The 25,025-nt window shown below is 44.9% G+C and overlaps 3 protein-coding genes across 4 annotated transcripts; 2 read left to right on the top strand and 1 right to left on the bottom strand.

The window, feature by feature from the left end:
• The first annotated feature begins 139 nt into the window (after nucleotides 1-139).
• On the top strand, nucleotides 140-8,413 carry thoc5 (THO complex 5). 2 transcript variants are annotated; one of them, XM_071524210.1, is made up of 20 exons: nucleotides 140-249; nucleotides 536-640; nucleotides 884-1,027; nucleotides 1,637-1,750; nucleotides 2,288-2,385; nucleotides 3,140-3,286; nucleotides 3,398-3,512; nucleotides 3,642-3,774; nucleotides 3,905-3,982; nucleotides 4,202-4,245; nucleotides 5,218-5,314; nucleotides 6,184-6,292; nucleotides 6,376-6,477; nucleotides 6,816-6,912; nucleotides 7,001-7,112; nucleotides 7,222-7,325; nucleotides 7,449-7,536; nucleotides 7,649-7,764; nucleotides 7,895-8,085; nucleotides 8,201-8,413. In XM_071524210.1, exons 2-20 carry the CDS (start codon nucleotides 542-544, stop codon nucleotides 8,262-8,264), a joined length of 2,052 nt encoding a protein of 683 aa, XP_071380311.1. In that variant the 5' UTR covers nucleotides 140-249; nucleotides 536-541; the 3' UTR covers nucleotides 8,265-8,413. The 2 variants fall into 2 exon arrangements, with proteins under 2 accessions (XP_071380311.1, XP_071380310.1); XM_071524209.1 differs by having other exon boundaries at nucleotides 5,215-5,314.
• A 2,268-nt stretch (nucleotides 8,414-10,681) lies between these two features.
• On the bottom strand, nucleotides 10,682-14,560 carry LOC139648180 (neurofilament heavy polypeptide-like). The gene is made up of 4 exons (XM_071524230.1): nucleotides 13,966-14,560; nucleotides 12,292-12,491; nucleotides 12,034-12,158; nucleotides 10,682-11,942 (listed from the first exon to the last, which is right to left on the bottom strand). Exons 1-4 carry the CDS (start codon nucleotides 14,558-14,560, stop codon nucleotides 10,682-10,684), a joined length of 2,181 nt encoding a protein of 726 aa, XP_071380331.1.
• Nucleotides 14,561-18,008: 3,448 nt separating this feature from the next.
• On the top strand, nucleotides 18,009-24,616 carry fancg (FA complementation group G). The gene is made up of 14 exons (XM_071524231.1): nucleotides 18,009-18,138; nucleotides 18,625-18,721; nucleotides 18,836-18,961; nucleotides 19,099-19,274; nucleotides 19,701-19,839; nucleotides 20,348-20,478; nucleotides 20,607-20,753; nucleotides 21,177-21,337; nucleotides 21,501-21,567; nucleotides 21,710-22,029; nucleotides 22,663-22,703; nucleotides 22,833-23,006; nucleotides 23,469-23,583; nucleotides 24,175-24,616. The coding sequence occupies exons 1-14, from the start codon at nucleotides 18,055-18,057 to the stop codon at nucleotides 24,266-24,268; spliced, it is 1,872 nt and encodes a 623-aa protein (XP_071380332.1). The 5' UTR covers nucleotides 18,009-18,054; the 3' UTR covers nucleotides 24,269-24,616.
• Nucleotides 24,617-25,025: the final 409 nt, after the last annotated feature.

The following is a 25,025-nucleotide window of genomic DNA, read 5'->3' as shown; positions in this document are numbered from 1 at the left end:
ACGAATCATGTTATGTACGAATTCTGTCCGATTGCTTGAAAGTGAACTGTTAGGTAAACGTGTTACTCTAGGTGGCAGTATAGCTGCTTTGCGTCCGCCACACCAGGCCGCAGCCTTTCTGGCACAGCACAGCTTCCGTACGCATTGGGCGCTGTGCTGTAGAACAAAGTGGGTCCTGAACTTGTTCGCACGATTAATGAAGAAATAAACGTACGATTTGAGGATTTCTTCGTATTTTATATCACATAGGTAAGTGCACGTTTCTGGATATCTCTCCAGTCACACAATGTCTCGAAGGTTCAGTAACTTTGATTGGAAGTTTTCCTTCGTAAGCTAACAAGCTAACGCTTGTTAGCTTACGAGCTAGCCAGGCTAACCATTGACCGTAGTAACGTAACCTTAGTTAGCTAACAGCTAAATCGTAGGTTTGACTTTGTTATGCCTTAATGTACTTCTAGGTAAATATTTTCACAGGTAACCCTTGCTCTGTTATCGCCTAGTCTGTTTCAAATAATGCTATTCTTTATTTATCCAGCCACTCATGTCATCGGACGCCCTGAAGAAGCGAAAGGCGAAGGTGCTCCGCAGTGAAGGAGGAACTCCAGAGATGAAACGAGGTCGCGGAGAAGGGGATCAGCAGGTGGGAAACCGCTGGGAGGGATGGGCATGTGATGTAGGGGGAAGAGGGGCACCAGGGTGGCGTAGGGAGCAGGGAGACTGACCTACAACACAAGGTCCGGGCTCAAGGTCCCAATAGCAAACATCCTCCCTGTGGAGGAGGCAGGAGAATTGCCCTTTGGAGTTCAATATAAGTATAACAAAAGTAATGGAATATGGGGTTAAGGAAAAACTGAACTGACTGTTGTGTTTTATGTATTTCTAGGATGTACGTGTGTATAGTGAAGAGGTGGAGCTGGACGGCAGGGATCCTGAGCAGGACTACGAACAGTACAAACAGACATGTGAGAGTTTGGCCAAACTCATGGGTGAGATCCAGGAGCTCAAAGCCAACGGAGCCAAGGACGGGGTGAGATACATGTTCTTAAATACACATCCAAATTAGTCAGTCATTATTACAGCCTGCTGAACTCCCATACTCACTGCTGTTATAAATCATGTGAACACACACACTAGTTAACTGAGTGCCCATCAAGGTGAGGTGCTGGGCTGGGAATGTCGCCGTAGAAACAAATACATTCCGCACATTAGGAACTCCATTCATACATATTTTATTAACAATGTGTTGATCAGGCGTGCATCAAAGTGTAAAGTCAAAATGGCCTGTCAATGAGAAGTGTATGAATGGAACAGTGAATAGTGTGAACATTCATGTTTTCATGATTATCTGATCAGAGTTGAGAGTGGGTGTTAATAGGATGCTTGACCTTGGTGTTGAGCCTTGTGTGGGTGTGGTTGGCCTAATTCAGTGAAGTATCAGTGATGGGAAGCATCCATTCAATAGCCCCAGTGACACACCCACTCTCACCCAGCCCCCTTTCTGCTAACACCTAAGCTAGGTTTCAGATGATGGTATTGGTAAATATAATGCACCACAGCCTTCCTTCTGGTCCAAACAAAGCTGCTTGTCTTGTGTTCACTGCAATAATGGAGACTAACTGGTGGTGTCTCTTCTCAGTGTGCTGAGGTGGAGCAGAGACGCATGCAGAGCTGCATCCACTTCATGAATCTGAAAAAACTCAATCGTTTGGCTCATATGCGACTGAAGAGAGGCAGAGACCAGACACATGAGGTAACACACACACACACACACACACACACACACACACACACACACACATACATTCAATTATTCTTGGAAAAAGTGCTGCCTCCACCCAGTTTTGTGCCAATAATGAAAGGCAGGTCAAGCACTTTAGCAGAAACTCCACAACACAGTCAGTGTGTTCCCATACTGACTCTATGATCACAGTAACAGCTACTACCACCTTTTCTGCCTGTACTTTCTCCATTTCATTCTGCTTGTTGTAAACTGTTAGCTGCCCATGCAGCGTCAAACACTGCCAAGCACTTCATCCATGTGACTGGTTGGCTTACAAAAAAGTGGTCGATAACATGTGACCCGTAAGGTGTTGAACTTTTCTCAGCTTTAGAAACTGCTGCCTTCTCTTTAAAAAGACCCCATGTGCAGTGCTCTTTCCCAAGCAGTGGTTTCTGTGTGCCTTGCCGACACTCTCTGTTGATTTAAATGTGGATGAGGTGGTAGCAGTTGGCAAAAAGTGGAATAGTGTGAACACAGCCTTCTACCGTGTTTGTTGTTTCCCCTCAGGCAAAGCAGAGAGTGGATGTGCTGCACCTTCAGTTGCAGAACCTTCTGTATGAAGTTATGCATCTCCAGAAGGAGATCAGCAAGTGTCTGGAGTTCAAGTTAGTACCAAAATATCCTATTCAAGTGGAAGAACTGCTACTTTGCTGAAATTGTACTTAAGTAGAAGTAAAATTACCGGTGTGAATATCAGACTGCTGTTACCTATGTAATGTAAAACAAAGTTTGAGTACTTTGAATCCCCCTGTTGATGCACTGTTGATATTACACCTGTTTTATAGACTGTTGAGTGTTCTAGAAATATGATTCTGAAATTCAGGTCATTATTTGAGTTGTGATTAACTGTAAACGCTCATTCTACATTATTGTATGAGTTATTAAAAAAAATAAATAACGTTAGTTGTCCAACTAGTTAGCAAGTCTACCTAGCTAGACCACAACCTGGCAAACACACACCGATAAACTGTAGCTGGATGGATGGGTTTGTGGCTAAACTATTATCATGGATCAATTTGAGTGTTAAATTTCACAGTTAGTTAACTTAATCTTACCTCCACATGCTTGTGCAGGTTCGATGATCATACAAATTTTGATTGGCCTGTTTGTAATACAATGCTTATGGAGAGCCCACAAAATTTGAAGTAGTACTGAAGTACAATACTTAAGTCAAAATGTACTTAAGAAAGAATAAATTACAAAAAAAAAATACTTCAAAATACAACTATGTAAAAAGTTGCTCAATTATAGTAATGATTGTAAATATAATTTGCTACTTCCACCATTGATCGTTCATGTACAGATTTGCAGAAATGTGTGTCTTTACAGCGGTAATTAACTTTCCTTTCCCTGACCCAGGTCTAAGCACGAGGAGATAGACTTGGTGAGTGAGACAGAGTTTTACCAGGAGGCCCCCCAGGATATTTCCAGGCCCCAGCTCACCAAAGATGATCCCCACCAACTCACACTGGCACGACTAGACTGGGAGCTGGAACAGAGGAAGAGGTACGCAAACATACACACAACATGGTGCATTTGTATCACAATACGCTAAAAATACCAGTTTTCTGTGTATTGTGAACGGCGCAGCTCTTGAAAGTTTGTGCTCGGATGTAGGTTGGCAGAGAAATACAGGGAGTCTCAGTCCACCAAGGAGAAGATCCAGAAGAGCATCGAGGTGAAGAAGGAACACCTGAGCAGCCTACAGCCAGGACTCAACGCCATCATGCAGGTATATTCACTGTCTGCGTGGTATAGTATGTTTTGCCTCTGAAAACAGTTTTCAACCATTACACCACCAATGGGCACCATGTATGGAACCTCTGATTGACGATGTGGTTTCATTTCTCTCCTCCCACAGGCCTCTCTGCCAGTGCAGGAATACCTGTCCATGCCTTTTGAACAGACTCAGAAACAGACAGAGATCGCCCGCCACCTGCCCCCCTCTCTCTATGTCTTGTTTGTTCAAGCCAATGCCTATGGTCAGGCCTGTGGTAAGTAGCTATTAGCTTGAGTGCTGAGAATAGCCTCTGTCTCCAGACACAGGAGACGTTTCCTTTGAGCTTTTTAGGGTATAATGTGCAAGCCTTGTGTGTTTATGATTTCTTTTTGTTTATCTTTCAGACAAGAACCTCAATGTGTCAATCAGTGGTGATGTGGATGAGGCCAAAGCCTTGTCCAAACCTCCGGAGGACTCCCAGGGTACAAACATTACTATACATGCCTGCCTGCGTATATATAGCACATTCACATATAAATACAAGCACACAAACTGTCTGTGCACATGCAGAGCTTCCAACGCATGGCTCTAATTCGTTTTTCTGTGATATGTTGCTCAGTGTTTTCAAATAGTATGTTTGTATGAAGCACATCTTCAAAAACAGAAATGTAACGTAAATTCATGCATTCTGTTTTGTCCAGATGATGAGAGCGATTCGGATGCAGAGGAGGAGCAGGAAAAAACGGTGAGTCACAGACCTGATCTCACTCCAGAAAACCACAAGAAGCCACTCTAACTTTGCCATTAGTCTGTCTCACTCGCCCGCCCTCACTTTGTTTCTCTGTCTCTCTCACACACACGCACACACACACAGAGGTCAGTGAGTTCAGCTCTCTTTTTACATACCCACCCTTGCAAACGTACACACAAACTGTCCCTGAAGTCCGAGCTGTCACACATTGTGGTTTGGCGGGTTGGGGAGTGGCGGCTATTGATCGCTTCCTGCATCCGGACCAGTGCCAGCTGGGGGATTCTGGGAAAGATTTACCAAGAATGGCTAGGTGACTGTAACTTGAGCCCACCTCTGTCATGCACACACAGCGTCAAACCACTGCACTTTCCTGCTTTCAGACTCTCTGTCTGTCTGGTTGTCTCTCTCTCTGTGAAGTAAATTAAATAATTTATTGTAATTACTGATTCAGCAATCATATTTTGGTGATCGTCCATATCATTAGTTGCAAATTTTGCCTGGCATTTTTACAGTACTGCGGCACTGGTACAGGACAGCTCAGCTGAAACACTCCTCTAGTTTCCTCCGTCCCTCTCCGCTTTCCATTCTTCGCCCCATCCGGCCCTTCCTCTAAACTGCCTCTTCCTCCTTTTTTCTGTAATTGTAGAGGGCTGAAATGCTAAGTCAGTATCGCGTTTCTCCTGTGAGCAGCTGAAATTAGATGCAAGTTGTTTTACTGATTGATCTGATATGCCACAATGTCAAACATGCACTTTGTTTTTTTTTTTGTTTGTTTGCTAAGTTTGTCTTACATAACTTTGTTCACCATTGATTGTGTTTAGTTAGACCTAGCTAGACACACTCTCTGTAAAGTCCTCTGAGACATGCTTGTTACAAAGGGCTATATAAATAAACTTGACTTGACTTTTACTTTTCTTTCTTTCTCCTGTGTCTCTTGCCTTCTTCTGATCTGTTCTCCCATAGAAGAGACGAAGGCCGACTACAGGTGGCCAGCTGGATGATAAACGACGGGAGATGCTGAAAAGACACCCTCTTTCTCTCTGCTTAGACCTCAAGTGTAAAGGTACACATACAGCACAAACACACCCACATTTTTGATGACTTCTAATGTCAAGATTTAGTCTGCACAGACCATGCATTTGGTGTAGGTAGACACCTTCCCTGTCTTTACTCTCTTACAAATTGTTCATAGTCAACCCAAATGTTCACAATGCGACTGAGCTATATTCTCTGTAATGTGACCATAGGTATACTGTGTATTGTGGTAATTGTATACCTACCAGATAGTATAGCTGAAAGTGTGACCCAGTCTGCTATGATGTCATGACACCGTTTGACCCTAGTCTGCCCCCTGCTGGTGATAAAGGAATAGTGACAGATTATAGGAGGATCTGCATTGCAGGCGTAACTCTATCTAAAGGAGGGAGGGAGGGAGGGAGGGAGGGAAGGAGGGAGAGAGAGAGAGAGAGAGGTGAGAGAGAAGCTTGCAGCAGTTTGGGTCTGCAGCACTTACAACATGCTGTAAGCATATTTTCATCATCGCTCTTTATCTCAGTCTTGCTTCTCTTTCCGTACCGTCCCTCTCCCCGGTTGTCCTCTAATGCAGCCGGCCGTAGCGCTCTGTTTTCTGTTTACTGCAGTACAAGCAAAGAGCACTAAGGGTGTGCGTGATTGACACAGTGTCACTGAGTTCACTGTGACTGCAGAGAGGGGAGAGGGGAGGATGACCATCAGCATATGTATCCCCTGGGTGGTAGCATCCATCACGACCACACCCTGTTATTGCTCTGTGCAAGGCTCTCTAATGCAGTGCTGTCTGAAGTAACCTCTGAGGGACGTTCAGTGGCAGGATAAATGAATAGAGGTTAGGAAATGTAATTACCTGGTAACAGATTAGTTCAATAGTATGTGTAATCTGTCTTGTCTCTACAGATGGCAGTGTCCTCCATCTCTACTTCTACTACCTGATGAATCTCAACATTATGACAGTCAAGACCAAGGTCTCCACCTCCACAGACCTCAACACAGCCATCAGCGCAGGGTATGTGTGTGTGTGCCAGAGTTGTTTGTTTCACACTGCATTTGTTTCTGAAAAGAAAGTCTGATGATTGCTTTCTCTCCCAGGGAGCTGCTGAACTCAGACACTCTGCTCAGCTGTCTCTATACCAACGACCAGGGACGAGAAACGCCCAACCCTGCTAACCGCTACCAGTTTGATAAAGTCGGGTAAGGATGGTAACCAAGCTAGTACGACATGGTGAACCACAAGCAGAGCCATCAAATTATCGATCACAGAGCAGGTGTTAAAGTGAATGAAATGTTATGTTAATAACTGCATTTGTAAACTGCTTTTCTTATTTACAAAGTGCTATAAAGAACAATATTAGCAAATCATCATCTATAATAAATGCTTAAATCGCTTGCTCCATTCAGCTCAGTGGAACAGAGGTGGCATTAAACTAATGTTGTAGCTGTAATAATAGAAGTATTCACATGAACAATAATCACACTGTAGGCTTTAGAGTGCATTATAAAGCTGAATTAAACTCGTCGTCCGCTTTTAGGATTGTTTCGTTTGCTGACTATGTGGAAGACCTGGGCCATCCCTACCTGTGGGTTCAGAGTCTTGGAGGACTGCATTTTCCCAGCGATGCTCCAGAGGTGTGTGTGTGGACATCAAGTGCCATCCAATAGTGCACAGTCTCGCTGCGGTATGACCTAAATGTTTGTGTGTGTTTGTGTTTTTCAGGGTGTGCGTGTGGGCAGCTCTCTGAGTGCCAGCCACATGGAGAGCACCATGAAGCTGCTGAGGGGACGAGTCCAGTCCCGCTTAGCTTTGCACAAACAGTTTGCCTCACTGGGTATGTGTCAACAAACATGCACATTCAATAGCAGGACTCCACATCTACCAACATAAAAACAAATACAAACATAAATAGTGACAGAAACTGTTCCTCCTCCTGTCGTCAGAGCACAGCATCATCCCAGTCTCCAGCGAGTGTCAGTACCTTTTCCCTGCCAAGGTCATCTCCCGATTAGCTCGCTGGACCACTATCACACACCAGGAGTACATGGTATGCACACACACACACACGCACAGTTATGTGAAATCACCTGTAGTAAAACCACACATCCAAGAACACACCCATGCAGCGCAAATCTGACTTTGATATGTCTCTCTTTCTCTTCCTCACCAGGACCTGCCATATACACAGCATGTGACTGATGCTGGTCTGGCCAAGGAGACTGACCTGTACTTCATCGGTGTGGTGGAGAGAGGCACAGGTACAGAACAGGGGCAGTGGCCACATCACCACTGATGATAGGCTTGTCTATTATTGACGACTTGATGTTAACAACAGTTTTCTCTTTTTCTGTCTGGTTTATTTCCTCTCAGCTCGTCTGCAGGCTGCGCTGGTGCTGAGTCCCCGTTACCCAGAAATCTCTCCCCTGTTCTCCCTCTCTCTCAGCTGGAAGGGAGAGCGCAGTGGACGCACTGATGACAACCTTCGAGTAAGACAATTTCAGTAGACTAATCACTTATGTCCCATATGCAGATTCCTCTTTGATCAGCACTTCCTTTTCTGTCACTGAGAGCAAACACAATCGTTCAGGCTGATTGATATGTTTTACTTAATTTCAGGCCATGGAGAGTGAGGTGAACGTGTTCAAAAATGAGCTCCAGGGTCCCCGTCCAGGTCACCAGCTACTGACCAATCAAATTGCACGTCTGTGTGTCTGTCTGGATGTGTATTTGGAGACTGACGGACAAGACGATAGTGTGGAGGGACCGCGAGAGTTCCCCCGCGAAAAGATGTGCTTGCGTACTGTCAGGTACAGACGCACAGGAATTATTCATACACATTTGATCGCATACACACACACACCTTTATAGACTTACCTCTGACATGTCTCTCTCTCTTTTTCTCTTTCTCTTTCTTTATTTAAGGGGTCCAAATCGTCTGAAGCCATTCAAGTACAACCATCCTCAGGGCTTCTTCAGTCATCGCTAAGACCTGGCCCTACTCTCCTCCCTACAGTACCATACAACTCTAACCCCCCACAGGGTTTACCTTTGTGACCTTTGACCCTCACACACACTGTACCCCCGAGTAGCTGTCTCTTTTTAAATGACATCATTCTTTGTATCAGTTTGAAAATAAAAAGCATGTTATTTTCTTGAATGAGCTTGTATCTGGTCTTTTATAGGCTCTATGCGTCTGTGCTTTGTTGTGAGCTCCTCCTAACTTTCCTCGTTTTATCATCCCTCTGCCTGCCTCTCCTCCCTCACCTCTCTCTCTCCGGTGCTCTATTTATAGACATCGTCTGCACTCTAGCTGATTATTATGCTATTGTGGTTCAGTGCTACAATAAGCTGAGTCATTTCCACAGAGACTTGATGTCCATGGAATATGATACAAGCTTTCACGTCTACAGTTAACCTTTCACCTTGTAGTTATCAATCTGGCCACAGAGGAGGAGAAACAAGACAGAGGTAGTTATTCAGAATATTGCTGCCAATGCCACCTATATAATGGTTCTCCCTCCCATTTCTTACACATTGGAGAAAGAATCCAGCAACACAGAACCTAATCCACAGACCTTGATGCCTCACAGATTTATGGCTGAGAAGATGTATATAGTTGGAAGGAGAAGGAGGCTGTAAAGCGTGGAGACAAGGCCACTAGGAGTACAGTCGGCACCGTTCCAGGTGATTATTGCTTAAAATGGGAAAGAGTGAGGATGGTCTGTGGTTGTTTGTCCTATTAATATGCAGCCATCCTTCAGATTCAATGAGATTGGATTTGACAGGATATGATGTGAAGGGGAAACTTAAATGATGCCGAGACAAAGCTTTCCAATGTCAGCCAAAGCAACTTTAGTAACTAGTGTGTGTGTGTATATACACAAAAGAGAAAGGTTACTCAATAACCTAAATTAAACTGTTTGCTGCTTTTAATAGATATGGATTGATGTGATGACTGGCTTTTGTAATCAATTGCTGCAGTCATCAGTAAATCCTCTTAAAAATTTAACCACCTATTCTGCACAAGATTGTTAAATCTATGAATAGCCCAAATACTAGTCATGACTGAAATTGACATGGATGGATTTCTATTTTCTCAGTTTTGTATGGAGCTAAAAAAGCATAGGTCTAATCCGTGCAGATTCATCTTTAGCAGCAACCAAACTGCTTGCAGCAATAATACTCAACCTTGCACAAAAGTTAATTTTAATCATCTTAATGCTTCATTTTGTTGTGTTATGATCGATGTGTAAATTAAAAGATGTAAATTATTGATTTAAAGGTATAATGAGAGAAGAAATGCAGGGAGGGGGTGGAGAGATCTTACAGGAACTGATGTACTGTGTGAACTCCTAGTTTATTTTAGCTGGGAAAGAAGAGGGAATTAATTCTGTTCTGTGCCAATAAGCAGCACCATTACTCCTGGCCTGCTCCTGATTTATACATGAACCTGGTCTCTGGGACGTCAGTAAGGGTGCGGTGGCAGATCTGGGAGGGTACAGCTCCCCCTCTTCTCAGCCGCAATGCAGTGCAGGACACTCACACAGCATTTCAACAGGAGATCTACACTTCTCTTCCCTGAACCATGTATGTATATTGTAGATACATCCGATGCATAAATCTTCACTTAGAGCCAAATGCACTATAGATTTTTGCAATGAAAAGTGATTAAGAAAACCCCACAGAGCCTGTTTTATTTGAATTTTAATTCTCTTTATTTATCAGTTTCATATTGCATATTCTCAGCAGTTTATACATAGCACAGTCATCATTGTCCTAGCGTTACAGACCAGAGAGGTGAAACACTGCAGTTCACCAATCAGGAGAATCTGCATTAAGGTGCACAACGAGCAAATTCAAGTCTTCCTTACCTATGTATCTGTAAATATAATATACACATTTATATCTCCTTAAATATACATTTGTAATATCTGTCACAAACTGTAGCTTGATATTTTTTGACATCTCTACCCTTGAAGGCTTGTGTAGGTACAGGCCCCTGCGGTCCCCTTCAGTGGGATTCTGTTTAAATGCACTTGTTATTATTATTAAGGGCAGTTGTCACATTCAGATAAGAGTTTAGATTTAGATTTCACATTCAGATTTAGAGCATTCTGCATTCACTACAGTCATACATCAGAAGCATCAGGGGTGTGTAATGGCCATACTTGGGGGGCGGGGGGTTATTTGCTAGAGAATCACTATTGCTTACATACTGTCACCTGCTTCGCGTTGGACACTCGCTGCTCTAGTGCCCGGCCAAACAGCCCTCCCCTCTAGCCCCTCTGTCCCACCCTCCCCTCCCCTCCCTCCCTCCCTCTCCTTTCCCCTCCTTCCCATAGTTCTTTGGCGTCTCGAACTCCTCTTCCTCCACCTCGAGCCCTGGAACACAGCTTATTCGTCTCACTTCTTGGCCTTCTCCTCCTTGCTCTCCTTAGCCTCGGTGCCAGAAGATTTCTCCGCTTTCTCGGTCTTCCCTCCCTCCTTCACCTCCTTACTGTCGGCTGCTTCTTTCTTGTCCTCCTTTTTCTCCTCTGGTTTCTTCTCCTCTTTCTTGCTCTCTGTCTTCTCGGGCTCTGCTTTCGGGGCAGGCTTCTCCTCTGGCTGGGCCTTCTCTGATTTAGGAGGGGCCGGCTTCTCCTCCTTGGCAGGGGCCGGGCTCTCCTTGGGCTCAGACTTGGCGGCGGGCTTGTCCTCTGCAGGCTTGCTGGGAGCAGCAGGTTTGGAGGCGTCGTCCTTCTTTGGGGCTTCCTCTGCTTTGCTCTCTTTCTTTGTGTCAGGTTTGTCTGCCTTCTCTGCTTTGCTCTCAGGCTCTTTCTCCTTGGACTCCTGCTTCTTCTCCTCCTTCACAGGTGCAGGTTGCTCCTTCTCCTTCTTTTCCTCCTTGGCGGGCTGAGGCTGCTCCTCTTTTTTCTCCTCTTTAGGGGCATCTTTGGCAGCAGGGGGCTTGGCCTTTTCCTGCACTGGGGACTTTGGTTCGGGGGACTTGGGAGGAGGGGATTTAGATTCGGGAGATTTGCTGGGTGGGGATTTTGACACAGGTGATTTGGCTGTTGGGGACTTTGGCTCTGGAGACTTGGGAGCGGGTGACTTTGACTTATCTTCTGCAGGGGATTTGACGGCGGGGGACTTGGCGGGTGATTTGGGCACTGGGGATTTGGCTGGTGGTGATTTGGATTCAGGCGATTTTTGTGGAGACTTTGCTTCGGGTGATTTGACAGTAGGGGTTTTGGGTGGAGACTTTGATGGAGGAGAAGCAGCTTTTTCTGGAGACTTGGACTTCTCTTCTTCCTCAGCTGCCTCCTCTTCTTCTCCCTTCTCGTCCTCTCCCTTCTCCTCGCCCTTCTCTTCCTCTCCTTCTTCTTCCTTATCGTCCCCTTCTTCCTTGCCCTCTTCCTCTTCTCCCTCTTCTTTGGTTTCCTCACCCTCCTCTTCTTCATCTCCTGCTGCTTCTTCTTCTGCTTCTTTCTCCCCTTCCTCTTCCTCCTCATCTGCCTCCTCTGTCACCTCAGTGACCTGGGTCTCATCTGTCTGTTCCTCCACGATGACGGTATCTGAGATCTCCTCTCCCTTCAACTTCAAGTGGGAAGAGATTCTGGCATCCAGGTAGGAGTACAGACTTCCTCCTGACACAAAGCGATTCTCCTCTCCCTCCAGTAGCTTCCTGTTTGGAGACAAAGACACACTCAATTACTTTTGAAGAACTAAGAATCTAAAGTACACAATGATATCTCTTGTTTCAAACCCCGTCTAACCTGTAAGCAGCAATCTCAATATCTAGAGCCATCTTGACATTCAGCAGCTCCTGGTAGTCTTTCAACTGGCTGGCCATTTCCCATTTGGTGCTTTTCAGCTCACTGTCCAACTGGTGGATGGTCTCCTGCAAAATGAAAACACACACACACACACATACAAGCCAAAAATGTCAGGTTGATGGAGTGAGAGTATGTGCGCAATTAACATGTCTTGTCCTCCCTGTAACAGGTGTAAGGCTGTCTGTGCTGATGCCGTGCCTGCAGTGAGTTGAGGTCTCCATGGTGTCTGTCCTCACTCTCCATGCGTTGCCTCTCCAGGGACTCCTTGGTTCCTCGAAGAGTCTCCAGCTCGATGGTGCGACTCTGGAGCTGGCGGCGGTACTCGCCGATCTCTTCCTGGCTCCCACGGATCGCATCCTGGTTAGACCTCGCTGCCTCCGTCAGACGCTCCATACGCACTACAGGGATTGCAGACACACACAAACGCTCATATAAGGTTTAGAGTTCACCTTTAAGGAGGCAACAGGGATTAGTGTTTTATTATCTGCGTATGCCATTTTGCTTTGTCATGTCACTGACTGCACCTAGTGCTAAAACACCACACGAGTCTGACATGTATGCATATAGCAATATTGTGAAATTCATCATTGTCATTTAGTCCATAGGAGTGCATAACAGACTTTGTCCAAAGACATTCAACCAGTTCTCTGTCCAGAAGGCCACAGAGAGCAGCCAGTCACGTCTGGGGGCCTGAGTAACCTTGACAGCGTCCATCTGTCAGTGGTCTGACTCAGCTCCCTCCCTCCTCCAAGCATGAATGAGCCACACTGCTGCAGTCAGCTGGACAGCACAGAGGGAAGGTCAAACTGTACACACCTTTTTATTGATGGATATCAACTCAGCATGTAAAAGTACTGCAAAGGTCAATCTATAGAGCATAAACTCCTGTGAGATATAGCTCAACTGCTCTTCACATGAAACCCTCCTCGGCCTTCAAAGTTCTCATTTGAATATTTGCTGGTACCACACAGATCTGCAGCACTGTATACAATCTGATCTTGCAGTCTGAAGCACGCTTGTATTTTTGAAAGATGCTATCTCAGTTACTTAATTGCTTTGCTTCAGTCAGAATATTTTTCACATCTATATGCATACTTCCATGTCCTTGGGAAACTCCCATCACGACGACAGAGAGGGTCACTGCTCAAAGGCAAGCCGATCTATCTGTTTATTGTCTCTCTGAACAGAGAGCAGTGACCTTGAAAAAGACTGTTTCCTATTTGTAGAGGTTAGGGGTGAGGAAAGATGAAGCAAAACAACACAGAGGCAAACAGTGGCACACAGGGCTCAAGCAAAAACACACCCACTGTTACCTACAATGAGAGTGCAAATTAATCTCTCTATGTGCCATCTCACCCCTGCAGTGCTTGTCTTGAAGAAAAAATGATCAGCCTGCGGCAATGATGCATCCGTAGAAAAGCGCTGCGGCTATAACTGAAGCCTTGACTTAATTCCCCTGTCACGACGCAAACTTAATTAGTTTGTTGTTGGAGTTTATGGATGGGAGGATACAGGCTATATAGTCGAACCAGCAGAATCTGTTAATCTGCAAAGATTCAGCAGCCTGTAGCGGCTCGGGTGCTTAGTGGTCGGAGTGACTGTCCCATAACGAAAAGGTCCCACGTTTAATCCCCATAACGGCCCTATATCCGCCCGAAGTGTCCTTGAGCATTGAACCGTATCTGCTGACTCACTGTAAGTCACTTTAAATGCCTTAAATGTAGCTTAAATTAAATGTAAATGTAAAGCAGAGGGATAAGGGAAACTCGAATGAAGTTCAGCACCGTGGACAGAGAACTCCTGTCAATGCACAGATGGTTGAGCGATATCAGTCTAAAAACTAAAGTTGTTTAATTATTTCTCCTCACTTACCTTTGAACCATTCCTCGGCGTGCGTTGAGCTCTTGGATGCGTGAGTGTCCAGCTGAGCGCGGATCTCTCGCAGTGCGCCGGTGACGTCCGCCTTGATGGAGTCCCGCATCTCGAAGCTCACCTGCGAGCCTTGAATCTGCGCGAGGAGCTCCGCCACTTCATCCTCGTGGTTCTTCTTCAGAAAAACGGCCTCTTCCTCGAGAGCGCGAAGCTTCTTGTCCAGCTCCATCCGTGTGAGCCCGCACTCGTCCACGTACTTGTTCATGGCACGGGCGGCGGCCTCTAACTCCTCCCGGTTCCGTGCTTCATCCTCGAGCCTCGCCCTCAGGTGCTGGATGTCCTCCTCCAGGTGCTCATGCTCCAGAACGGCGCGCGTCTTCTCCCCGGTCAGCTGCTGCAGGAGACCCCTCAGGTCGCCCAGCTCTCGCTCGTAGTGCTCCCCGACCGAGGCGCGCCCGGCTTGGCTCTGCCGCAGCGCAGCCGCCTCTGCCTCCAGGTTACGGTTGTGCAGCTCCAGGTTCCGCACCTTGTCGATGTAGCCGGCGAACCGGTCGTTCAGGGCTTGGAGAATCTCTTTCTCGTTCCTCCGTGCCATGTCTCCGTTGTAGCTCTCCAGGCTGTCGACGGAGGATGTGGGTTGGCTGAAGGTGGTGCGGCGGCGCTGGGAGTGGAAGCCGCTGGAGGACACCGAGGCCGGCCGAGCCTTGCGGTACGCAGTCGGGCCGTAGAAGTGGGGGTCCAGCGTGAAACTCATGTTTGCTGGGCCGGAGGAGAACTGACTGCAGCAGGAGGGGGAGCGCTGGGTTTATATAGGAGGGAGGGAAAAGTCACTAGTCAGCACCAGGACACACTCTATTTAAAGAGATATCATTTGTTCAGACAACTACTGCCTGCGTCGGAATATATTCACCCTCATCAGTGTAGCCTAAGTGTGCACCTTGTTGATGAAGCCTATATTTAGGCTATTATATGGCACGAGGGCATGGGGTTGAAGGCAAAATCCTAAAGTAGTCTAGAACATTTATAGGTTTAGTATAATGAGAAAACATGTCACTTGTTTTCAGAGCATCACTGGCATTTCATTTTCACTTTTTATCTGAAGGGTGTCAGTGTGTAGGCTATACTATGTTAGTAAAAGACCTGGGAAAAATATAGAATAGGACAATTTAACTGATTAGGACATGAGGGGTTTTATTTGCAAGTGTCCACTGTTGTGGCTCTTTAATTGCCCTGGCATGATAAATCATCCATCCCTCAAGTTGTTTCAAATATTGGAAGCCATATTCAGATTTAGGGTATTTTCTGCCTCGGTCTGGTGCTGCACTGTGTGTGAAGTGAGGTGTGTGCTCTGTTCTGCTGATGCGCTCTGTAGCTACTGCTGCAGTGTGAGTTTGCAGATCCACGGCAAACCCTCTGGGACCCACACCTGCTGGCCCATTGACAGAATCTCTGTCCACACACACACACACACACACACACACACACTGCTCATACACATTTTAAAGTTTTTTTTCTAACCATTTTATAGTTTGAACATCACTTTTCATCTCCGGTGGTTTCTGCATCGTTTGCTAGCTGAAGAGCATGAATTCAGCTCCAGATGTGCAGTGTGGCTGCAGCCCGAGCATGACATGTAACACACACCACTGACAGGTCAAAAAATAGCAGAGGCTACATGAACATCATGGTGTTCAATGAGCTAAGATGATGCAGCATTCACACATCGCCACAAACTGAGTTGTCACCGCTGATCTGGGATGTCTGCTGTGAGGAGGTCAATTCTGAATAGCACCTACAGCACCTATTGATTACACACACACACACAGACACACACACACACAGGGTGAGCGAGTTTATTCTGCAAATCTTAAAGGAACAGTGAGAATCGTATATAGTGTTCTGCTGCCTTTCCTTTGAGATCTGTGCTCAAGAATGGATGGATCAGCACACATTTCTCTGCATCAGCCGTTCTCCTTCCTGTTAACATGTGTGTCGTCAGCCCAGTGATACCCAGGAGACTGGGAACTAATCCCTTAGCCTGTCCTCCTAGTTGCATGTCTCTTTGTGCAGTCTGTGTCTTTCACTCTTGCTCTCATTCAAAGGTGAAACACTTAGAGTTATTCTTCGGGGGTAAGAAATGTGTACAAATGCATTGGACTGTGTGTTGCTGCTATTGTCTGTGTTTATGCTGACAGCTGCAGTATCTTTACATCACACCTGAGGGTCTCAGGGGGAGGAGGGGCATCAGGACAGAAATAACATGCCTTGCATCCCCTCCCTCCACCAACTTCATGTTTTATTTATGCGGATAACAGAGGGGAGTAGGCAGAATCGAGCTGTGATGTTATGTGGATACCATGTTCAATATTATTCATGTTCCTTGATAACTCGCAATTTGAGCCAACCAATACAGAGTTAATTATAGAAGTCTACAGATAGGATTCCCATTGTGTCATTAATACTGTGTGTTAGAGACTGCGTGCTTGAGAAATATCACAAACATGACCACATTTTAGGTTTACCAGCAGTGAAGATGGTCAGTGACCATCTTAGTTGCCATGACCAGGTCAGTGTTGAGAAATGCAATCAGGACAGGACACTACATTTTGGTCTACAGACCACAGTAGCTGTTAAATCCCTAAATTAACCTGCCACTCTCATTATTTTACCAGCCAACTAGAGTTTTACTACAGAATAGGACCTCCAAACGACGACCGCTCACCTGCCTGAGTCAGTGAGTGAGTACTGTAAGTACTGTCGACAAACTTACCAGCAACAGCAAAATTTATCAGAATATGTTTGTTGTTAATTACCCAAAAGGAATATAACCTGCTCTTAGGTGATGCCATGGTTGGATTCATCACAGTGTTACTTCTGTATGCAGAGCTTTTGGGGTGCATGTAAGTTTGAAGTCTTGCCATGTAAATGACATTGACAGGGTCAGGTGGAAAGAAGGTGGGAGGCTTGGCTCTCGCCAGAATGACCTTGTCCTTGATGGGATGGATGGATGGAGAGAGAGAGAGAGAGAGAGAGGGAGGGGATGGGGGGGGGGGGGTAGATGTGGAAAACAGTAGGATCAATAGGGAGATAAATGGCATAAAAAGTGAAACCAGTCCCAGGGGAATGAAGATATGGGAAGCGGTAAAAGGATTAAAAGTTACCTGTGTGTGTGTGTGTGCCTGTGCGTGTGTGCATATGTGAGCATGTGTTTGCAGCATGTGTTTGTGTGTGGGTGGATGGTGAGGAGCTGTGATGGCCAGGAGCATCCCTTGTTTTTCCACAGCAGTATATATTTAGAGCTTTCTGTGATATGAGACGATCAAAGAAAGGAGGAGGGGGAGGCTGGTGACGAACGCAGACAAGAGAGGCAGAAGGATGGGAATGCGATGATGTATTGATAGATGGAACAGAGAGAGAGAGAGAGAGGGGGGGGGGGCTGGGGATGGGAGGAGAGGAGAGGAACAGGGTGAGAAAAGAAGGAGTCACCTTGGGAGGGACAATTGGAAAAACGGCTGTCCTGGCAGACTCAAAGATGACTCAGCTGTAATACAATTAAGGCCTTGGACTGCGCTTGCTTTAGTGCTTATGTGTGTGTGTGTGTGTGTGTGTCTGTCAGTATGTGTATGGTAACAAGCCACTGTGGCAAATGCTGCACTTGCGATGGACAGTCATGACACAGAGACAAATTGACATACACAGAGGTTTTGTGTGTGTGTGTGTGTGTGTGTGTGTGTGTGTGTGTGTGTGTGTGTGTGTGTGTGTGTGTGTGTGTGTGCGTGCGTAGGTTACAAACTCAGTTAATGAACAAAAACAAACAGCAATAGCACTTCTGAGTTTGTTTGCTGAGAGAAATTCAATCTCAATGCTTTCAGTGATTGAAGTTTCCAGAACATGTCTTCCTTCTTCACAGCACCATCTAGTGGACGTTTAGGAGACTGACTGGTTTATCGGACTGTGTAGGGTCTATTATGTCCTACAGGGGGCAGTAGAGTCTGAATCGAATCGTGTTTACTTCCTGTTACCTTTGACTAGCGAGGGAAAGTTCAAACAACAAACAGCACTACCTTTCCACATGATAACGATCTAATAATGACCAATAATAACATGTATGAACCAGATTCTTTGCTCCATAGATGGGTCCGAGAAAACAACGACTTGGTAAACAAATGGAAGGTAGGTTAGGTTAGCACGTCGACATCTCCAGATTTAGCTCAACCGTTAACTGTGCTTTTCAGCGATTAGCGGTTATAAAAATGTCCAAAAATCATGCTAAAATGTTAACATTTATGAATATATAATCTGTAAATGCTTTGTCACCTTGCTGAACACTGGTGTGTATGACTTGCAACGTGATGAGACTGAAAATAATAGTGTGAATGAATGTAGCTAAACCCATGCATGCTGTATTTATATGCTGTCCACTGCTGAGTACGTTATTGTGAGTTGGCAGACTGACTTGATACTGTAACTGAATGTTATCAGCTTGAGAGTGTGTATGTTGTACACTGTTGTGTATGATGCACACTGCTCTGTGCTGGCCTAAACTGATTTACCCTCGGGGCAATAAATGGTATTGTATTGTATTACTACCTAACAATTACCTACACTGTATGTTATCCCTGTCTAAGTTATTAGTTTGCTTTATCTTGATCGTTTCAGCAGCAAGAAAGAGGAGACGCGTTGAGCCGAGACCAGACCCAGAGCAGTCTGAGATGGTGTTGCTCTGAGTTTCACAAGCTTTTAAGGAAAATCCAAGGTACTGCATCTCCATAATGCATAGGCTCATTTTTATGAAGTCAGATGATTCAGCTTCTTTCCTTTCCACATCCTCCCTCACCCTCGTCTCGTTCCCTCTGCCCCTCTCCTGCAGGTGTCCCTGCTGTGGCGGATCTCTCCCAGTTGGAGTTGACGGTGGTGTTCAACGCCTGTGCTTTCTCTCTCACTCAGACTCAGTTTTCAGAGGCAGAGCTGCTCCTCACACAAGCTGTGGAGAGAGGTACACTATGAAATGACACAAAAAAACTTATTTTGTGATAACATAAGAATAGTGTCATACATTCAGTTTTGTGTTAGTAGGATCACTCAGCTCTACCTCTTGCAACCTTTCTCCCAACCCACTCTTCTTCCCACCAGCTCTAGAGATGACGGGGAATGACCCAGTGGCTTCAGACCCTCCTGTGTGTTTTTGGCGAGCAATTCTTAAATCACTGGGAAACTCAGCTTTGAATCCCTCCATAATGAACCTCCTCTGTCTGCAGTGGGCTATCTGGCTGGCCACCTGCAGACTGAAAACCATACAGGACCTGCAGGTAAGCTGCTGTTTAAAATTAGACACAATCTAAGTGCTCTGTGTGAGACACTGGTTTGGCACTACCGCTGTCAATTGAAAGGAGAGGGCCATTCATGAGCCAGTTAATTTGCCAAGGCATATGCTAACCAAGTGTGCAAATGTGCAAGTCCACAGTAATGTGACTGGAAGACACCATTCCTGTACTTTTATTTTATGTGTTTTTAGTTGTTTTTTTCCCCCTACACATGATTAGGAAACAAGCACAGGCATCCAGTGGATTTCGTATAAATAAAATTGTTATTTTGCTGTGTTGATATACTGATCTGACAGACACACATTGTTCTCTGCAGTATATGCAGTGTATTCCTTTAACAGTGATGATTACTTGTGTAGTCACTAATAGTATGACCGTGTTTTTTTTCCTGGTTGGCTTTCTGTGATACAGGAGGAGCTGTCCTCTCTGTCTGAGAGACTGGGTTCTGGAGTTGGGGATGAGAGGAAGAAGTCTCATGAAATTCCACTAGTGGTGATGGAGCCAAGGAAGCTTAATGAACTATTGCAGATCTGCACTATCATTGATCAAGGTCTGCACCATTTGGGGTTGTTGTTAATGGATAAGTAGTCACCAGACACAATCTGCTATAACCAGAGTAGAATATTGTACCTTAGAACAGAGAATAAATGTCAGCTTTTGTGCCTCTTAAAATCATATTTCACCTCGTAGTTCCATTTTCACTTTTTTTGCATGAAAGAAGTGCAAGGGCAGACGGCCTCCAACATCAGCTGTCCTGATAATTCACTATTACAAGGTCTGTGTCAATATCAATAACTGCAAACGGACAAAATTACCTCTTGAAAAGTGGTCTGCTGTGCTCCGATAATTTTTAGACATGATTTTTAAAATGGAAGTGAGTAAATGGTGGTTACAGAGCAGCCAGTGTTGGTGGGCGACCATTCATGAACTCCTATAGAGGTACTGTATGTGGTCTAAAGAGTGAAAATGTTCTACCAAAGTGAAACTGAAGACTACTTGTGTTTGTAAGCTGCTCCTTACTATTAGCGACTATCCTGTGTTCTGTGTGTTTTGTGTAGGTGCAGAAAGGTTGAGCGAGGGTCGCAGTTCAGAAGCGCTGTCTGATCTCCAGAGAGCTTCCTCCCTGCCGGCTCCCAGAGCTTTACTAGCAAACACACACCTCCTCTCAGGCTTCTGCCTCGCCCATATGGTACACAAGCAGAGGAAGTCTACACACACACAAACACACAGAAGATGAGCTTGCATCACGCGCTAGTGTGTACATCCTGGTTGAAGTATTTGCATATATTGAGAAGGTGTGTTTGGGTTTGTCTCCAGGGCCGGCCCCAGATGGCATTGCAGTGTTACAGGAATGCACTGGAGACAGACTCCTGCTGTGTGTATGCTCTGTACCAGAGCATGCTGATCTACAGACACCTGGGCAACACACAGGCTGAGATACAAGCTCTTCGTCTACTGCACTCAGTGGGTAACACACACACACACACACACACACACTGAATATACACAGGGCAGGGTCCGAAACTAACACCTACTAGGCATCAAATAATGGTAAAATTTGTCTTTGGGGGATAAATCAATAATAATAATAATAATGATAATTTGATCTTTATTTGAAATTATATAAGATTTGAACACCTTGGTTATATTGAGTTCTGCTGCACTTCATGATGAATTACAAACTTGATCCATTGTATAATTGAGTGAGCAAGCTTTAAAGTAAGACATAGTACCTGATACTAAACAGCATATTCATATACATATATATATTTTTTTTAGTTTACTAACCCTTGGCAGGTGAACCAAAAAGTTAATTTTGGCCACTGACACATGGTCACATCATTGTAGGCCTGCATACTGAAACATGAACCCTCTGTTGTCCCACAGACTCTGATGTTGCCCCCTGCTACAGAGTCTTCCCCGGTTGGGACCTGCCTCCTCTCCCCATCCTTACTGCTCCGCAGCCAGTCCCTGAGCCGCCTGCTGTCAGTCCCCTCTGCCCTCAGTGTACTTCACAGCCTGGCCCTGAAGTGTGTTCTCCATGGAAGGTGAGAATACCAGCAGGCAGCTCACAGTCTCTGTCTGCTGCTCTGCTTTACAGCCTCTACTACTCGATATCACAAAGCATAGATTGAGCTGAGAATAGTGCAAGTACAATGCACACTGCAGTTTGCTGTGATTGTTAAATGGATGTGGTTGCTGTTTCTGCAGGGTGTCGGAGGGTGTGGAACATTATCTGGACCTACTGGCTGCTCTTCATTCAGAAGACCGACATGGAGTAAGTCTGAAAACACTGACATGCATAATCAATGAGTTTACTATGAGTTTACTTTTATGAGGAAGTTCTGTCAGTATATAATATCTGTATAATATATCTTTCCATGCTGATTGATTCTGTTTGCTGTATGTCTCTGTCTCAGACGCATGCTGAGGCCCCTCCCCTCCCCAGGTTACCTGAACTTTATCTGGAGGCTGGCGCTGCCTTGCTCATGGCCCGGCGACCCGCTGATTGCATGGCGCTGTGTGATGAAGTCATCAACATGACATTGGAGCTGCTGCCAGAGAAGCTGATGCTGGAGGAGCCAGAGGAGAAGTGTGCGGCTGAGACTGAAGCTGAAGGGCCAGGCTCAGACCAAGACAAGGTGGGGATGCTGCTGTGGGCCGGGGCTGCTCACCTCCTCCATGGCCACTGCCAAGCCCACCTGAAGGACTGGAAACAAGCCGTGACTCACTACACAAGGTCGCACAGATGTAACAGATGTGACTGTATTTCAATGTCATTCATTGTTAGTTCAAAGGCGGAAAGAGGACTGGGCTGGCAAGGCTACAAAGTTAGAACAGGGACAGCCAGTGCAAAGTAGGGATGTTTTACTTCGAACTATTTACATCTATACAATGTACAGCATAGATGGCACATAAATATGCATTAAGCGTTTCGACAGGCAGTCTTCATCAGGCAGCGTTGAGACAGAGTAAGTATTGAACCACTATAAGTAGAGGTGGAGCCAAAAAATGTCAGATGACTTCCTATATACAATTATATACAATAATCTACAAAAGGCTATGAAATACACAGACATAGCAAGTAGTTCATACAGAGGCAGAAACCATAATGCATTAGAAATTGTATGTGTAAAAGTAAATTATTTAAGATTAAGGAATCTACAAATTGATATTATGAGACATCAGCAGATCCTAAAGACCACATAACTAGATTAGAGTAACCAGTTGAGTTCTAATCCTTCATTTAGTCCATTTGGGGATACTGTGCCTAAAGACTATCCATTTGTATCTGTTTATGTGCCATCTATCCTTTTTGTCATTCATTGTTGCCATAGTAGACAATCACATGAAATCACGTTCTGTATTACAGGTGTATCAACCTGCTGGTGAAGGTGCGTGTTAAAAAGAAAGGCGAGTAGACTTTTTTGTCTCTTTGGAGAGATATTGCCCTTTTTACACACCCACACCAGCTGCTGTTTGGTCATGTTATTTTGTTTGCGGGTATTTCATGTAGCTTATTGTGTTGATGTCCAACTGCAGGTTCCCAGCCCCAGATCCCCTGTGTAGATATGGCTGGCAGAAAGGGGACGGACCTGCGCACCCTGCAGAGGCTGAAGGGGCTTTCACTAGCTGGTAGGGGCGTCAGCTTCACCCAGAGAGACCAACTCAGAGAGGCACTGAGGGACCTGCAGCTCAGCCTGCAGGCTTTACCAGGTAAATACACCAGAGCTGCAAACACAGGATGTATAGAGTTGGAATCTTTTTTTTTTTTTTTTTTTCTTCTTACCACCACGGCACTATCGCCATGGCAACATGGTCATAAAGAGGGAAGTTCAGGTCAGTCGGGGGCAGACACTTCACTCCTCTATACCTGAGTGTTATCAAAGATTTTTTTTTTTTTACAAATCGTTTGCTCTTTACTGAGGAATATCCAATTAATAAAAGTAAGTAAATGTTCTCACAATTATTGTGAAACTCTAACTAACTGAATCTTCAGTCCTAACTAACTGAATCTTCAATCTTCAGCTTTTACACAACACCTACAGTCTCTATTTGTGTGTTAAGCAAGAACTGTACCCATCTCCATGAATACGGCGTAGGACTGTAGAGAATCTGTACTTGTTTTTGGACGGTTCTTTGCTTGCACATGTCATCATGCTGTATGCGCTCTCCCAGAATGTGTGGGTGCAGGATTGTGGCATGGTGAGGTGCTGTGGAGGCTGGGGAGGAGACAGGAGGCAGCAGCCTGCTGGGAAAAGACCTGGAGCTTCACCGCAGAATCCTCACTAGTGTACGACACCATCATATATTTACTGTCTTATGCTTATCTGGAGTCTATGTATGTCACTTATGAACACTTACTGAAAAAGAAAATTAAAAAAAAGTCCCAAATAGTTAATAGCCAATTCAGCCCCAGTTGCTTCAAGAGAGGCACATTTGTCATGCAGTGATGTTACTCTATATTGTTGTATATCTGTTTATACAACAGTTAGTTCCGGTTGAGTAATTTGATTGGACAGGAGGCATCCCATGAGTGCTGATATACAGTATTACAGCACTGGGACGTTTTACTGTATCTATCACGCTGCTTTAAGGTGTTCTAATGTAAACAGTTTGTGTGTTGCTTGGCAACACTTGGTAGTGGAATTCTGAGGGAATTGTTTTTGTTGACAGACAAATAAAAGACAAAAATCATTATTTGTTTTCTCATATTACTATTACTTGATAAATAGCTTTGTTTTTAGAACTGTTGTATAAAAAGCAAGGCTGCAGGCTGAGTGCTGAAGATAATCACAAATTTATAAAATAAAAAATAAAAAGGCATGAGTATGAGGTTGTCTTTTTAGACGACTTAACCGTTGTGATGACTTTTGTGTTGCAGGAGTCTTCCTCTGTACCTACAGGAGCCCCAGTCCGGCCCTTCCCTGGACTCCACAGACCTCCGCCACAGAATAGAGGAACTCACTCACACCTAGAGGGCCCGGGTAGGGACAAAAGAAGAAAGCCCTATCACTTACTGAACAGGATCAACTTTCTGGTGCTTGTGAACTGAAACCCATACCAGCCGAACACAGCCATGTACCCACTGGGTCAGCAAAATAAAACAACTTGTAAGGGCTGATAGTGTTTGAGACTGAAATTGAACACAAGGTGGGTAAACCTGCCAGGTGTTTTATAAAATAATGAGAAATCACTAGACATAAAGCTGCTTGGCCAGTGACAGTTTAAGTTGGCTTGTAGGAGAAATATGAGTATGTTGTCTTATGAAAGACTTAAGGTTGGAAACAGTGGAAGAATATTACTCACTGATTGATGACGCTTTTGAATACATATTTGTTCATAAAATAAACAACAACCTGTGTTGCTTCTTTAAACTCTGTATTTGTTAACTGCCTGTAGAACTTGTTTTGTGGAATGATCATATGAACAAAACATGTCATGTACTGTATGTCATATATCATACATATACATATATATACATGTCACACTCTGTCGTTACACTCGCAGGAAAAAAACAATTTCATGTTTTCACGATTCTTGATTATCAACGCGGTACACTTTAATTGGAGGACAGAAGTTTGATGACAGGCGTTAAAAGACCAATAGGAGGAACGTTGATGAAAATTGGGACATCCCACTTATTTTCAACTGGCCAAAGTTCCACAATATTCTAGAAGACGTCAAGCCAAAGGTTATTTCATTGGTTACTGGTGACAGTGGGCGTGTCTTTCA

Source organism: Centroberyx affinis, unplaced genomic scaffold (assembly GCF_046629955.1).
Source record: "Centroberyx affinis isolate AG114_WGS23_722 - 3 ecotype Tasmania unplaced genomic scaffold, CSIRO-AGI_Caff_v1 ptg001167l_1, whole genome shotgun sequence".
Taxonomy (NCBI): Eukaryota; Metazoa; Chordata; class Actinopteri; order Beryciformes; family Berycidae; genus Centroberyx; species Centroberyx affinis.
Note: the sequence above shows the minus strand (reverse complement) of the source record. Positions and strands in the feature narration are given on the sequence as shown.

Bases quoted from the DNA above. Each gene is read 5' to 3' on its own strand.
- fancg (XM_071524231.1), top strand. From the start codon at position 18,055: ATGACCAATAATAACATGTATGAACCAGATTCTTTGCTCCATAGATGG. The intron at 20,479-20,606 runs GTACACAAGCAG...GTTTGTCTCCAG, and splicing joins GCTTCTGCCTCGCCCATATG to GGCCGGCCCCAGATGGCATT. The intron at 22,704-22,832 runs GCGAGTAGACTT...GTCCAACTGCAG, and splicing joins GGTGCGTGTTAAAAAGAAAG to GTTCCCAGCCCCAGATCCCC.
- LOC139648180 (XM_071524230.1), bottom strand. From the start codon at position 14,560: ATGGCACGGAGGAACGAGAAAGAGATTCTCCAAGCCCTGAACGACCGG. The intron at 12,492-13,965 runs GTAAGTGAGGAG...CAATCCCTGTAG, and splicing joins CGCCGAGGAATGGTTCAAAG to TGCGTATGGAGCGTCTGACG. The intron at 11,943-12,033 runs GTTAGACGGGGT...GTCTCCAAACAG, and splicing joins ATTGAGATTGCTGCTTACAG to GAAGCTACTGGAGGGAGAGG.
- thoc5 (XM_071524209.1), top strand. From the start codon at position 542: ATGTCATCGGACGCCCTGAAGAAGCGAAAGGCGAAGGTGCTCCGCAGT. The intron at 2,386-3,139 runs GTTAGTACCAAA...TCCCTGACCCAG, and splicing joins AGCAAGTGTCTGGAGTTCAA to GTCTAAGCACGAGGAGATAG. The intron at 7,113-7,221 runs GTATGTGTCAAC...TCCTGTCGTCAG, and splicing joins CAAACAGTTTGCCTCACTGG to AGCACAGCATCATCCCAGTC.